We start from the raw sequence: 14,872 nt of genomic DNA, 5'->3' as shown, positions 1-14,872 counted from the left end.
AAATAAATGATTAAGAAAAAAAATTATGTGTAACACGTTGATCTTATCATATCCAGCAAGCAAAGCATTAAAAAAATGGTTTAACAAAATGTGTCTCAATCCAAAAGATGCAATTTTGTTTTCCTCTTTATTCCTTCATCTTCTTTTGTGTGTCCCCACACTGCACTCTGCAACCACCGTTCTTCAATTTCAAAGTTCAAACTATGATCTCACTCACTCACACCCATTTTTCACAAAATTTTTCTCTCTTTCTTTAATTCTCCGACTGGCCCACGCACCTATCGTCAAAGTCAAGCAAGAATAACAAACACAAAGGGCCAAAAGAACCAAACTTCCCCACAAAACACTTTCTCTGACACCCAAGCAGAGAAGCCACGGCCCCACTTCACGCGCCTCAAAAAGTTTCAAACTTGCGCCTCCACATATCAAGATCCTTTCAATTTCTTATCTGGGTCACCGGCAAATGTCCGGAAAGAGACACAGCCAGAGCGCCATGCCGGTGCACCCAATTCAGGAACTTCCCGGAGCTCCGTTTGGCGACCCGGAAACGTATTTCTCAGAATCGGAGCTCCGGGAGACGGCGTACGAGATCCTTGTCGCGGCGTGCCGGAGTTCGGGGCCGAAGCCGCTGACGTTCATTTCGCAGTCGGAGAGGGGGGATCGCGATAGGGCGGCGCCCGCGCCGTCGTTGCACCGGTCGCTGACTTCGACGGCAGCGAGCAAGGTGAAGAAGGCTCTGGGGCTCAAAACGTCGTCGTCGAAGGGGAGCAAGCGCGCTCAGACGACGGGTGAGTTGGTGAGAGTGCAGATGAAGATTTCTGAACAGAGTGATACCAGAATTAGAAGAGCACTTCTCAGAATTGCTGCAGGCCAGGTTTTGAATTTAGTTTTGAGTTTAATTTTGTATCTGAATTCATGTTTGGAATGAGTTTTTTTAAGGTGGTTTTTGTCTCAATTAGTCGTAATTGAATGACAATCTTTCTGCTCTACAATTTAAGAAGCTATTAAGAGTTATGGAATTTTTGTTTTATTATGAGGGAGAAGTGGGTGGAGTGTGTGATTTCAAATTTTAAGGTTTGATTAAAGGGTTTAATTTGGACTTATGAATTGATTTTTGCTTAAGTAGTGCTTTCCTTGCAGTGGAAGTTTTGTTCATCTTTACCTTGTTCAGGTTTTCATAATGAGTGAATGGCACTTACTTTGACTTGATTTGACTAATGGAGTGTGTTGAGATTACATGAAATGTTATACTTAGGTTTTAAGCAATTAGTGTTTGCTTTTCACAGTTTTGTAACCTGTGCTATACCTGATGACAAAGATGCAGAATTCATCATTTGTCGTTGCCTATAATGCACAAATAAGATCCGACAATTTGATTATTCTAAAAGTACATTTGATGTGTACGTGTAAGATACCGTATCTGATACGATTGTCCTAAAAATATATACGATGCTATGTGTCTACTATACTTATCTGAATGTGTATAAAAGTTCATAAAACATAATAAATATGAAATTTCAATTTTGTAATCTAAATTAAGAACATACTTATTGAACATTACTGAAACCAGAGAACTTATAAATCATTGTCATCATAAATACAGTCTGCAGATATGAATCATTGTCATCATAAAGAGTTTTCATTGGTTCATTAAAAACAGTTCTTCTATGCTCTGTACTAAGAAGTTGTATTGAGTGTTTGTTCATGAAATAGCTTGGAAGACGCATGGAGACAGTTGTTCTTCCTCTAGAGTTAATCCAGCTGTTCAGAAGTTCTGATTTTCCCAGTCAACAAGAGTACGATATTTGGCTGAGGAGAAATTTGAAGGTTCTTGAAGTGGGGCTTCTCTTGCATCCTTGTCTTCCCTTAGAAAAACCAGACCCTTCTGCACAGAGCCTCCGGCGCATAATCCACGGAGCGCTTGAGAAATCCGTGGATATCGGAAAGAACGGTGAATCGATACAAACATTTCGGACCGCTGTGTTGTCTCTTGCTTGCAGATCAACTAGTGGTTCTATTTCTGAGACATGCCACTGGGCTGATGGTTTTCCACTGAACCTTTGGATCTACCAAACTCTTTTGGAAGCATGTTTTGATTTTCATGCAGAATCTTCTGTGATAGAAGAGGTTGATGAGGTGTTAGAACTCATTAAGAAGACCTGGGTTATGCTTGGAATCAATGAAACGCTGCATAATATCTGTTTCTCATGGGTCTTGTTTCATAGATATGTTGTCACTGGCCAAGTGGAGAATGATCTTCTGCTTGCATCTAGTAATTTATTGGCAGAAGTTGGGAAAGATAGTGGGTGTTCAAAAGATCCTCTTTGTTCAAAAATTTTGAGGAACACGTTGAGTTTGATATTAAGTTGGGCAGAGAAAAGGCTCCTTGCATACCATGATACTTTCGATGATGGTAATATTGAATCAATGGAAAGTGTAGTTTCCCTTGCAGTATTATCAGCGAAGGTATTAGAAGATTTCTCTCATGACTACAATCGGAAGAAGAAGAAAGAAGATGATGTAGAATACACTAGAGTTGATAATTATATTAGATCATCTTTGCATGCTGTTTTCATTCAGGCAAGTTCTCTGATTCGTTAAATATGAGTACTCTCTTGACGTATGAAAAATTATGACATGTTTGTATGTATGGTTTAAGGCAGAAATTGGAGAAACTGGAACCTAACAAGCATCCATCAAGAAAACAGAACAAAGCATTCCCCATTCTTTCTATCCTTGCTCGAGATATTACTGAACTGGCTTATAATGAGAAAGCAATATTTAGTCCCAAACTGAAGAGATGGCATCCTTATGCGGCTGGTGTTGCCATTGCCACCCTTCATGTGTGTTATGGAAATGAGTTGAAGAAATATGTTAAGGGTATTAATGAGTTGACACCTGATGCAATAGAAGTGCTGATGGCTGCAGACAAATTGGAGAAAGATCTGGTGCAGATAGCAGTGGCCGATTCTGTTGAGAGTGAAGATGGTGGAAAATCCATTATAAGGGAGATGCAACCTTATGAAGCTGAAGCTGTAATTGCTACTCTGGTTAAGTCATGGATAAAGATCAGAGTAGATAGATTGGGGGAATGGGTTGACAGAAATCTCCGACAAGAGGTTGTTGCTCTTAATCTTTGTTCTTTCTTGGGTTAAATATGTTTTTAGTCTCTTAATTTTTACACGAAATTGAAATTTGTTGTGTCCGAAACTTCAACACATTTTGTTCCCTAAACTTAAAAAATGAATGGATATATTCCATTTAACCGAAGTACATTAATTTTTTCTTTTACATGTCAAACGCGTTTCCCAGTAGACACTGAAGTGAGAATGTGTCAAACGGCGTAAACAATTCAAATGCTAGCATGAAACGTGTTTAACTCATCATAAAAATTTAATGTAATTGGGTTTTGAACATAGACGAATTCTAATTTCGCTTCAAAGTTCAAGGACTAAAAACATATTTAACCCTTCTTTGTTTTATCAAACAAAGTGTTTCTCCTTCCATTTAAGTTTTTAGAGGTTATTTTGAAGATGTTGTTGGCAAGTAATATAACTTTTAACTTCACCTTTGCTTCTCATAGGTGTGGAATCCACAAGCAAATAAAGAGGGCTTTGCACCTTCTGCAGTTGAAGTTCTGCGAATAATAGACGATACTCTGGAGGCTTTCTTTCTGTTGCCTATACCCATGCATGCTGAGTTGCTTCCTGATTTGATGTCTGGTCTTGACAAGTGCCTCCAACAGTATATTTTGGAAGCCAAATCTGGCTGCGGTATATAAATATATGTATTGCATAACATTTATTTTGCCGAGGGAAATTATTGAATCACTGTTTGACCAGGATTTCCCTTCTCTATGATCTGCAGGGAGCCCTAGTAGCTTCATCCCAACATTGCCAGAACTGACTAGGTGTTCGACAAAATCAAAATTCAATGGTGTATTCCGGAAGAAAGAAAGGTCACAAGTGGCTCAGAGGAGAAAAGCCCATGTTGGAACCACTAACGGAAACAGCTCCATTGATATAGCCCAGATGTCTGTTCGCATCAATACCATGCAGCGCATTCGAATGGAGTTAGGGGTTCTGGAGAAGAGGATAGTCGCCAATCTCAGCAGTTCTAACGATATAGCAAATGGGGTGAGCTTGAAGTTCAAGCTTTCTTCCTCCGCTGCTGTGGAAGGCATTCATCAACTCTGCGAATGTATAGCATACAAGATCGTTTTCCATGATCTGAGTCATGTTCTCTGGGATGGGCTATATGTTGGACAAGTTGTTTCTGCTAGGATTGAGTTTTTTCTTCAGGAGCTTGAGCAATACCTGGAGATCATATCATCTACAGTGCATGATAAAGTTAGAACACGTGTAATTGTTGAAGTAATGCGAGCTTCTTTTGATGGGTTCTTGTTGGTTTTGTTGGGTGGAGGTCCATCGCGCGCATTCTCTCTGCAAGATTCTGTGATTATAGAGGAAGATTTCAAGTTTCTGAGTGGCTTGTTCTGGTCTAATGGAGACGGATTGCCAACGGAATTGATAGAAAAACATTCTGCCACTGTGAGAGGTGTTCTTCCCTTGTTTTCTGCGGATACTGAGCACATAATTCAGCAATTCACTCAGCTTACGATGGAAATGTATGGTTCTACGGCCAAGTCCAGGCTTCCATTGCCTCCAACGGCTGAACAATGGAGCCCCACAGAACCAAACACTCTTTTGCGAGTACTGTGTAACAGGAATGATGAAGCAGCTGCTAAGTTCCTCAAGAAGAATTACAACTTGCCTACGAAGGTTTGAGTCTAACAATTGACAAGTAACTACTCTGATATGCCACGCCTTCTTCCACCCATTATAGATTTTTAGTTCCTTTCTTGTGTTGGAAACATTGTTTGGTTTTTGAGGATACGATTGAAGTAAAGGTGGGTGCAACTGTGCGTTATACTCTTACTGATCAAACTCTAGGAAATTGTGGTGCCGTATCAGGAATAATGCTCAGCAGTATACGTTGTACAGGTGTGATTCTTGGCTTTGCTAATTTGTGGGCTTATTTTCAGTTCTTGTCGAAACGCAATTACTGACGACACTGTAATACAGAGAAGTATTTATAGTTACTTACAGTTTGTTTTATTATTTTGTTGAATTGAATGTTCCATTTATCTGTGCAACACTGTAATCTCCTCCCCTTGGCCCCTCCCAACAAACTATTTGAGCTTGTTCTTGTAAATGAAACAAATTATTTATTTGTGTGAATTTATTAATCTTCGAGTCATTCATTGAATAAATTACTTATTTGAAGACTATACAATTATGCTATTAATGTGAAAAATCCGATTCCGTACTCTGGATTGATGACAAAAAACACAATTATGGTATTTTTCAAATACCTAAAATGTCTGCTCTAAATTACCATCAGTACTTTTGTTGCAAGTCCCCAACACGAAAAGTAAGAAACTTTTTGAAACGAGAAGCAGTATTTGACGTTAACAAACTATTTTAAACGGAAAAACGCTTATCTTTTTTAAACTTTGTATAGGGCAGTAGCAATTAAGTGTCTTGAAAATCTTCAGAACTTATTTTTAATTTAGCAAAAAGTTGTCCTTTTTTTTATTTTAAACAGATTTAAATAAATACCAAAGGCCGGAAAATTAACATGAAATGATTTTGCTGATAGGCATTTCAATCCTAAAAATGAGATCTTACAAAATTGGGTCAAAATATGGAGTTCCAAAATTTTCATTTGATCATTCGATACTCGAGAGTAACTAACCATGCCGGCAAAATCTCTTTCATGGCAATTGCATTAGTTGTATACATGTATACATTAAACGCACACTAATAAGCTTACCCCTACCCCAGGAAATGAAAAAACTAAACTAGAAGGGATTCCTCTTCAGTCCTTTTCTTTTCGAGGCAGTTTTTGAGCTTGTTTTCTGCAAAACATGGAAACCAGAGACCAGTCATGATTAGGTTAAAGTGATCTCCAACTACAAATACTAAGGAATTAAGGTACATAGAAAACAATCATATACTCACCGATTTCGACTTTTTAGTCTTTCCTCTTATCCTGTTCTTTGGTGGTTTCAACTTGTATATCCGAACCATCCAATGGTGAGTTGTGAAGACCTGAATCATTAAAACCCATGCATTAGTAAAACTAAGACAATAGAAGGTACTGAAATTGTTAATTCTCATCAGAATAACTGGAAGAAAATTGTTAACAAAGGAATTTTTAGAGTACTAGTTAAGGAATCAAAAGTAGAAATTTTACGGCCCCCACTACAACCCCATTTACCTCTTCCTTCAACATTCTTTCATATTATTAAATGCATTTACTGATTCAACCAATTCTTCAGAGGATTCAAAGGATATTATAGAAGAATACAATACTACTTCTATTAACAATATCCAAAAAATTTTACAAAAAAACCCAAATATACGACTTTTAAGTTTTACTAGTCCAATAAATGCCAACTAAGTAAACCGGCAAAAAAATATAGAATGGCTAATACTTCAAAGAACTCTATATTCCAAACCTAAAAATTTGAGTATTTTATTCTTTTCAACTAGAACTTGAGAGAGACCAAATCATCAGTTGGAGTTATGGGGTACTAAAGAGGGTGCAAAAAGTATAGATTGTAAAAAAAACAATATAGCGCGAGATAATAGAATCATATAAAAATGACAACTACAGATAAAATAAAATATACTATCCAAAATTTCAAACGGTAAAGTTTATTACCACTATAGTAGACTAAAGAGGAACGATGCAAGATAACTATCCAAACACAAACAGAGACACTGTAACAACTAACAAATGTGGAACATTATAAATAAACTATTGAAGACATTGCACCACACAGGTTCTCCATATATTATAGAACAAATTCCATGTATGTAATTCGTCATGAATTCACTGAAATAATTTGAGGATCATAATAGATGAAGCACACAACAACACAAAGTTCCAAATATAATATGTTAACACATCGATAAAAACAATCTGACCTCCTCAAAATGCGTAAGTTTGAAATGTTTCTTTCCAATTTCTGTCCGCCTCACTCTGTCGAAAGCTTTACCATCTGTCTCCACAAACCTAGAGAAAAAGCAGAGCAAGGGGAGTAAGACAGCATACTAGCTGAAAACGTTAAATTTGAAAACCTATTTTAGATAAAAGCTTACCTGTAATATGAAAGTTTATACATGAGGCAGTTTAGCATTGTTGGTGTGGCCATGGAATCAATCCGATATTGACCATCCCTCTTGAAATTTGAAAAAAAGAAGTGTTAACACTCCTCAAAAGTTATATCACAAGTGAAGCTAGAGTGTCATCTATTCTAGGAAACAAAATATCAAGGCCAGGATAAAACATTGAACCCAGGAATCGTTTAACTTACTAAATAATCTGGTTCCTTTATGTGAGGGAATACACCCCCTCCAATACGAACCATCCACAGGAATTTATTGATATCATCACTAGGATAGCCGACTAGTCCTGTTAATAATTATAGCATCTAATCAGAACAAGGTGACTTAGGATAACCCAATAAAGAGAAAGAAGCTGACCTCCGAAGACAACAAGGACATATTTGACATCCAGTGAATGGAAAATTTCCCAAGCTGCCTTCTCTGGAGAAGACATGGCAGTACCAACAGTAGCAATATGTGTGTTATTCCAGGTGTTATTGTCAACAATGACTGTTCGGTTAGCCATTGCAGTTGTTTGGTACCCATAGTCCCACCAAGATGCCACCTACAACAATTTTTATGAACGTCAATATTTCAACATTTTTTAGTGTTTTAATCAGCATTTTTTTTCTCCATTTGGAGTAAGAATAATCTTAGGGCGCAAACAGTTTAGGAACTTCAGCCACAAAATTTGTAATTTAGAAGCACTACCCAATTACTTATATAAAACAATATTTGCTTAAAGCTTTAACCAAAATTCGAATCATTAACTAATTTTCAAATAATCCCTTTTGAAAATATGAAGCATGTTAATAAAGAATAAGTAACTTCTCAGCAAATTTCCACTGGTCACAAGTGGAAAAGGTACCAACAGTTCGTACAAGGAATGGAGCATGCCCCAAGTTAATATATAGCATTAGTTAAATCACCTCAGTCTCAATTAACTTTTACCTTTTACATGATATCAAACTACTGAATGGCCAATTTAGTTCACCTACGGAAAGATCATCCGTCAAATTCTGTTCGTTTAAATTTAAGTAGCATAAGATTCTTTAATTTCAAAACATAACTGATTACCCTACATTCTGAACTTGTAAGAGAAAAAAATTAAGGACAGAAGTTAAGCAACATGGGTAAAAAAATTGCACACATGACACATGTATTTCAGCCCAAAAATAACAAAATCCCATAGAACTTACTTTATCATCTACTTCTGTATTATGACTCAGCCAAGCATATGCCTCTCTAAAATCATCAAAAACATGAAGCCCATCGTGTGAATGTGATGTTAAAACAATAGAAGGGGCTGAATAAGCTTCTGCTGCCGCCCATACACTGTGAACCTACATTTGAGATCAATATAGAGAGGAACTTTTTTATAACATATAGATTGTTTCAGAAAGAAATTAAAAAAATCAACACAAGATATTATACTTCTAGTTGAGGATTAACTAGCAGAATCCACACTTTTTAACTTGGCGTTTGTTTCAAGGCATCATAAAGGATTCCTAGGAAAGTAAGCTTCAGAATGTCACATATTAACATTTGGGTCACTTTTTGGAATAACATTCTCAATTCCCATCGGAATGGAAGTTACTATTTATAGTAACTACCTCTAACCCACTTCATTATTTCATCACATTTATTTTTCCACTTTTAATCTTTTTTTAATTTTTGATTAAAAATATTCTTTTCCATAATTGCTAAATGTCAATCAAACATGTCCAAGGGAAATACTTTTCTTGACATAATACTTTTGGGAATGTAATATGATACCATGAATCAAGGGGTTCATTTAATAAGGAAAGTAAATTGTAAAACAATGCTAATAAAATACATCAGTTAAATAAAAAAAAAATCTCTATCAAATAAATAATCCACATAATTGGACTTCATACTCCTAGTGGAGAAAAAGCAAAAAAAGAAAATATCAAATAAATAATCCACCTTAGAAACTTCAACTGAACAAAATCATCATGATTAGGAAATTACCACATAGAAGGCACCTAGCAACACAAGCAAGATAATAGCAACGACGGATGTTTCCAGAGGTAAAACGGAAAGCCTTTTCTTAATTTGTGACTTGCTAAGAGGCTTTTCCACAGGTTCCTTTTCCTTCTTCTTGCTTTTCTTAGAGGTCCGTTCCTTTGATGTGTCCTCAGTTTTATCTGCCTTAACCGAATCATTTGGCACAACATTTTCAGAACTGCCTTCCCCTGCCTTGATAGTCGAAAACACAATTTGAACAAAGCAAACTAATAATAAAACGAGCAGAAGAACATATGAAGTAAAGTCAAAACTGGTGACCATTAAAAAAAATAAAGCTTACATCAACCTGAGAATGATCTGATAAGTGGGGCAACTGAAACTTGATAGATCTTGTGAAAACATCAAAAGCCTGAGAAAGAGCAATCCCAGACAATATACATGCTGCTGGAGCAAGTACAAGCATCAAGCGAACCTGATATTCATCAAGATTATGTCTTCAATAAAATAATAAAAAGGCAATTGAATGAGAAAACACCTCCACTATTATGCTTACCATAACTCCGGAAAAGTATACTGATGTAACAATATAAAGTACCACAAAGGAGCTTGCATCAGATAGAGGAGAGAAACATGCCTATAATAAGTAAGCACCATCACGATTTAGTTTATATTGAGTATGGAAAACAAAAACATAAAACAATTTTTTTATAAAAAATAACTTACAATAATTCCAGCTGGAACAAGGAATGCCAAGACATTGATGTCCATGAAGTATGAAGGCCAAGTAGGTGGCTGATGCTCACTAACACTAGCAATGATTGGAATATACTTGCTTGCATAAGTACTGCCACACAACAAATACATTAAGTATTATAGCCAAATCATAGAAAGGAAATATTTTGCAGAATGACATAAAAAGAAAGGTGATATTCAAAAGTCTCTTCTTTGGGCTATAGTACTATATAAGGTAAATTCCATGGCTATTATGAAATTGATTAACCAACAATCACTTAATCATGGAATATTAGTTTAGGTGAAAACAGCTCTTACGGATCTAGCAGACTTAAACTTCTTCCACTCCATCCTTTTGTTGGGCTTGAAGCTACCAATGCTATAAGTACTGCCACCATCGCAAAGCATACAGCCCTGCAAAATAAACAAGAATTGCAGGTACTAGTTTAATATCTTCCAGCAATGTTTTGAATAGTCAAATAAACCAACAGAAGGGGCACCTACAGGCCAACAGAAACAACTAGCGCCACGGCTACTTTGAACATTTTTGGGGAAAGAATTCCTTTAATATAGTACACAAGAGCCACTACATGGATGATAATGAAAACCTGCCCAAGAAAAAATAGGTAGGTAAAAATACGGCTAATAAGGTGTATATAAAGAGACCGAAAGAGGAAAAATACTATAAAAAATTTATTGCATATGATAAAAAATAAAACGTATGTATATATAATCATTGCGAAATAATGATTAAGTCATTACACTTGCAAAATAAATTGCATTTATTTCATATTTAGATAAGAAGATTAAATTTAGAAGCCAGCATGAGATTTGCAGAAATTGGGTACTATATTAAATAATGATTAAGTTAAATTAAAAACTAAAATAACAAGGCTAACCAGACAGAGCAGTAGTACCAATTGGTGACAAGATGACCGTTTAGTCACCCACGAAGTTGGTCATATGGCCTTTCTGAACTTTTAGTTAACAGAGCATTGTAACATTGTTTGATCCATACAGGTAGGATTTAATTAACAAAGTGTTTTACAATGCACATTGTATCTTTCATAACAATATCTGTATTTCTGAGTTATCTCAACTAAGTTATCAACTTCCAAGTTCATAAGCCTGTTTATAAGAATACTGACACTGACTAACTACAGGGTTATTTAAACTCTTTCGTTGATATATTAGCACATAGTTTTTCCTTCCACATAAACAAAAGGAAAAAATACAATATTCAGTTAACTATTTTATTATTACCACTATTATTTTGTGACAACAATCCCACTGAAAATAAAGCACTCACAAGAAAATGTATGCAATAATAGTGTTAGGCTCAAACATGCTCTTGGTGACATATCTTTATTGTAAGTTCGACATAATCCAAAGACGGGTGGAACTGAACTCACCAGAAATGATGCAAAATGCTCTGATGTCATTACAGCATTAAACCCAACCACTGGCACCAAAGAAGCCAACAGTGTCCCCAATACAACCTGCATTAAGAAAAATGTAATGTGAATCGGGAGCAAGATAGACTGATTGAGATAGGTTCAAAATATACAAACCAGATTCAGAACAGAAATACCTCTGGCTTGTAATTGTAAACAAAACACAGTAAATTCACAAAAATATAGTAAATATGTGACTAAAGGATCTACAAATGCTCATATAGAAAAATGAAGATTTTATGTATAATTAAATTCTTCATCCATGTATTGGAAAAAAGCAAGTTGAACCTCATTGTCGAACATTTTATCAATCTGTTAAACCTTGACAAAAAGCCGAATCAACTTGCGCCATGAGGCTTTTTTGTTGTTTATTGTTGTTAAACCTAGACAAAACTCTCACATAATATTATCCAAATTACAGCTTACCACATTAAGCACAAGTAATATACAATGTACATTCCAACTACCCAATTGTAAAGGGCAAATGCATTTATTTAAACTCTAAAAATAACTGTACGACTGAAAGAGCTACTTACAAGAGGTGCATATGCAATGTAGAGTCGAGAAGAATAGCGACCAGTTACAATGCACAAGAGTGCATGCATTGGAATAAGATTAATGATAAAAGTGTACCCTCCCCACGAGCAAACCTGAAAGATAAGAAATGAATTTAACATGAACAAGAGGGGTCAGGGGCAAAGACAACCAAGATAAATAGTACTGTAAAAAGCTTACCATGTAAAAGTATGCTATGGAATTCAGTGTGGCATAAAAGAGGGATCCTGTGTTGAGCGTCTGCATGATGTGAAATCAAGTCAGAAACTTAAATAGAAAACAACACAAAGCTTAGTGATTTCTAACTGCAGATGCCACCGAACTGACTGTTCATCAGAATATTCAAATTACACATTATTGGACAATGATAATAGAGCATTGTAATAATCTGGTGGAAATTTTAGAAACAAAAGTCATTATACAAATCAATGCAAGAAAAAAGTTCCTTGCTTTGGCAGATCACCTTAATATAGAGATAGAAAGTGAAGATCAAAGCAAATATAGCAACAGCTTCATTGTCATAGCTGCCAGCCACTGATCGAGATATATAGGATGGAACCTGCATTCACGAGATAAATCAAGTTTAACTACATGTAAGAGGGACGTCAGAGCCCAGCAAACAAAAAGACCCAGACATATTAGAATATAGCAACTGTTAGTAACAGGCATCATTAATTTACAATACACATCAACACACGTGGTTACTAACCAGCATCCAACAATTTTTTACTAAACATTGATCGGCTAATCATTCAAAAAGAACGTTCAATGGTTGAGCCAATAATTATGATCATAACAATCATAACTAAAATTTTAATAATTATTAGGAAAATTGAAGACAATCTCGTCAAGTCACAAAGCTTATTGAGAAATTCACCATAGCCAGAAGAATTGCTGCTGTCAAGCCAGCCCCCGTACCCTTAACCTCCTGCAAAACGAAGCAGCTCAAATTAGAAAGCACACAAACAACAGAAAAAATATCAATGTGAAATTTCGGCATCAACAAACCTTTGTCAGAAGATAAGTTGCCCATGAAGCAAAGGCTGAGAATATAGGTGCAGTAAACACACAGACGGTTTCAACTGAGAGAGGTATGTTCAGGGAATTCAGTATCCTGAAACCAGATAGGAATGTTAAAATTGTACCAACCAGCTTAGATACGCTTCAAAACCACTGCTTGAATGGATGTTTCATATTAGTATATAACAAATAGAATAATCACAGCATACGACAACAAACATTTACAGTGTTTGAAATGCCTACCACCATAAGGTGCCGGCTGTCAAAGTCAACCCAGGATAAACAGTCCCACCAATTACACGACCAAGGGGATACCTTGAAAGTGACAGGAAACAGAGACATTATATTATATCCAGAAAGATTTAACAATAAGCTGTTTAAACTGTGCAAGTATAGAGGAAAAATGGCTTCAAAACTAAAAACCATCCGCTTACCAAGTTCGGTCATCAAACCAATTCCAGAAATCATATATCCCATTCTTTGTCAAAAACTGAAACCAACAAATACATCTCATCTTTCTGAAATTTTATTGCATTGAGATTAACAAAGTAAAATTGAACAAACGTTATGGCCATGAAGAAATTCCAATTTCCATTATATGTTACCAAAGATTCCTTAGTCATCCCACTAGAATATTGTAATATGAGCAAAATAGTTCCATTCCAAACAGTTCTTGCTCACCTGAGTGACTCTATAGTTGAAATAAGGATCAAACTCGTGGATAACACTCTCATACTTAATAACCTGTACACAATGCATAAAAAGGTGAGGGAGTACAAGAAAAACTCTGCCAAACTAACGGAAATAAGATAACCTACTCCGATGCCGCAGAAAACAGAAGAAGGCTAATACAAATAGAAATTTGAGTAAGCATTTAGTATTCAGTTCATAGAAATGGCCACACCAATATCACCACTTCCGTACAATTATTTCAACAAAACATGACAGCACCAGGGATTCGTGCTTTTGGAACCATAACCAAAGAAAAAGAAACTACCGAAACACAGATACACTGATTAAAATTTCAACCAAAGGGAAATGCTTTAATTTAGAATCTAATCTAATATTTCAAATACTATAATCCGAAATTCGCTTCAAATGCACGTACATTTGAAATCGCAAAACATCTTCTCACACATTTCAGTCTAAGCATTACTCTTACACCACTAGTGCAAGCGTTTTTTTAATCGTTGACTTATGTCGCGAATGAAGGAACACAGCTCGGTCAATTCGCAAAATACAAAATCTAAACACTAAACCGTCACGGCTAAGTCACTAAGATATGCTCGATGATTGTTACAGACACGAAGAAAAACACGAAAGTTAAATATAGCTGTAATCCTGGCTACTGAATTTAGAAGCAGACAATCACGTTGAAAAAGGAAAACGCGGAATCGAAACGTGTTTCAGGTAATCAGATCTGCGGAAGAAGGATGAACGAGGAAAATGCTTACCGAGAATAGACGGATCGAGAAGGCCAGAACGCCGATCAGGAGAAGGATAAAGAACGCGAGAACGTTGCCGAAGGCGTGCCTCACAGAGGACACGCCGTTCTGAGCATCGGAGGCCGCCATTGACGGCCAAATTGAGCTCTGAAGAGAGAGAATTTAAGCGAAGACGACGAAAGAGAGACAGAGAGAGTTTCAGTGTGACTCACTGGGGTTTATATCTGTAGAAGTCTTTGCGGAGCCGATGGGGAACACTAAGCTACGTTGGCTTGCAGAGAATCAAAAGACCATATTGGGTCTGGTTTTATTGAAAATGACTGAAATGTCTCTTAGGTTCTGACGTGGCGAAGTTTTGTTGGGCTTGTTACAAATTTTTGCCACTCTGGGTCATGTGATTGGACGAAGACTCTCTCGTCTTGGGTCTTCGCTTCAGACATGGCTGATTTTTCATTCTTCCTCCATTGTTTTCTGCCATCCCATAATTTCTTGGTGTATTTTT

The 14,872-nt window shown here is 36.3% G+C and overlaps 2 protein-coding genes across 3 annotated transcripts; one reads left to right on the top strand and one right to left on the bottom strand.

The window, feature by feature from the left end:
• Positions 1–259: 259 nt before the first annotated feature.
• Positions 260–5,272, top strand: LOC114180407 (protein unc-13 homolog). Its single transcript, XM_028066726.1, has 5 exons — positions 260–874; positions 1,714–2,580; positions 2,664–3,119; positions 3,584–3,773; positions 3,868–5,272. Exons 1-5 carry the CDS (start codon positions 464–466, stop codon positions 4,785–4,787), a joined length of 2,844 nt encoding a protein of 947 aa, XP_027922527.1. The 5' UTR covers positions 260–463; the 3' UTR covers positions 4,788–5,272.
• Positions 5,273–5,635: 363 nt separating this feature from the next.
• On the bottom strand, positions 5,636–14,654 carry LOC114182196 (dolichyl-diphosphooligosaccharide--protein glycosyltransferase subunit STT3A). Of its 2 annotated transcripts, none has more exons than XM_028068995.1 (23): positions 14,380–14,654; positions 13,607–13,669; positions 13,360–13,415; positions 13,169–13,240; positions 12,914–13,019; positions 12,783–12,833; positions 12,369–12,464; positions 12,086–12,145; positions 11,887–12,000; positions 11,309–11,395; positions 10,401–10,504; positions 10,215–10,310; positions 9,888–10,008; positions 9,718–9,798; positions 9,505–9,636; positions 9,168–9,395; positions 8,375–8,518; positions 7,554–7,740; positions 7,385–7,482; positions 7,170–7,249; positions 6,996–7,083; positions 6,024–6,113; positions 5,636–5,920 (listed from the first exon to the last, which is right to left on the bottom strand). In XM_028068995.1, the coding sequence occupies exons 1-23, from the start codon at positions 14,497–14,499 to the stop codon at positions 5,864–5,866; spliced, it is 2,331 nt and encodes a 776-aa protein (XP_027924796.1). In that variant the 5' UTR covers positions 14,500–14,654; the 3' UTR covers positions 5,636–5,863. The 2 variants fall into 2 exon arrangements, with proteins under 2 accessions (XP_027924796.1, XP_027924797.1); XM_028068996.1 differs by having other exon boundaries at positions 9,511–9,636.
• Positions 14,655–14,872: the final 218 nt, after the last annotated feature.

Source organism: Vigna unguiculata, chromosome 4, assembly GCF_004118075.2.
Source record: "Vigna unguiculata cultivar IT97K-499-35 chromosome 4, ASM411807v1, whole genome shotgun sequence".
In the NCBI taxonomy this organism is placed as follows: Eukaryota; Viridiplantae; Streptophyta; class Magnoliopsida; order Fabales; family Fabaceae; genus Vigna; species Vigna unguiculata.
This window is presented reverse-complemented; position numbering and strand designations above follow the sequence as displayed.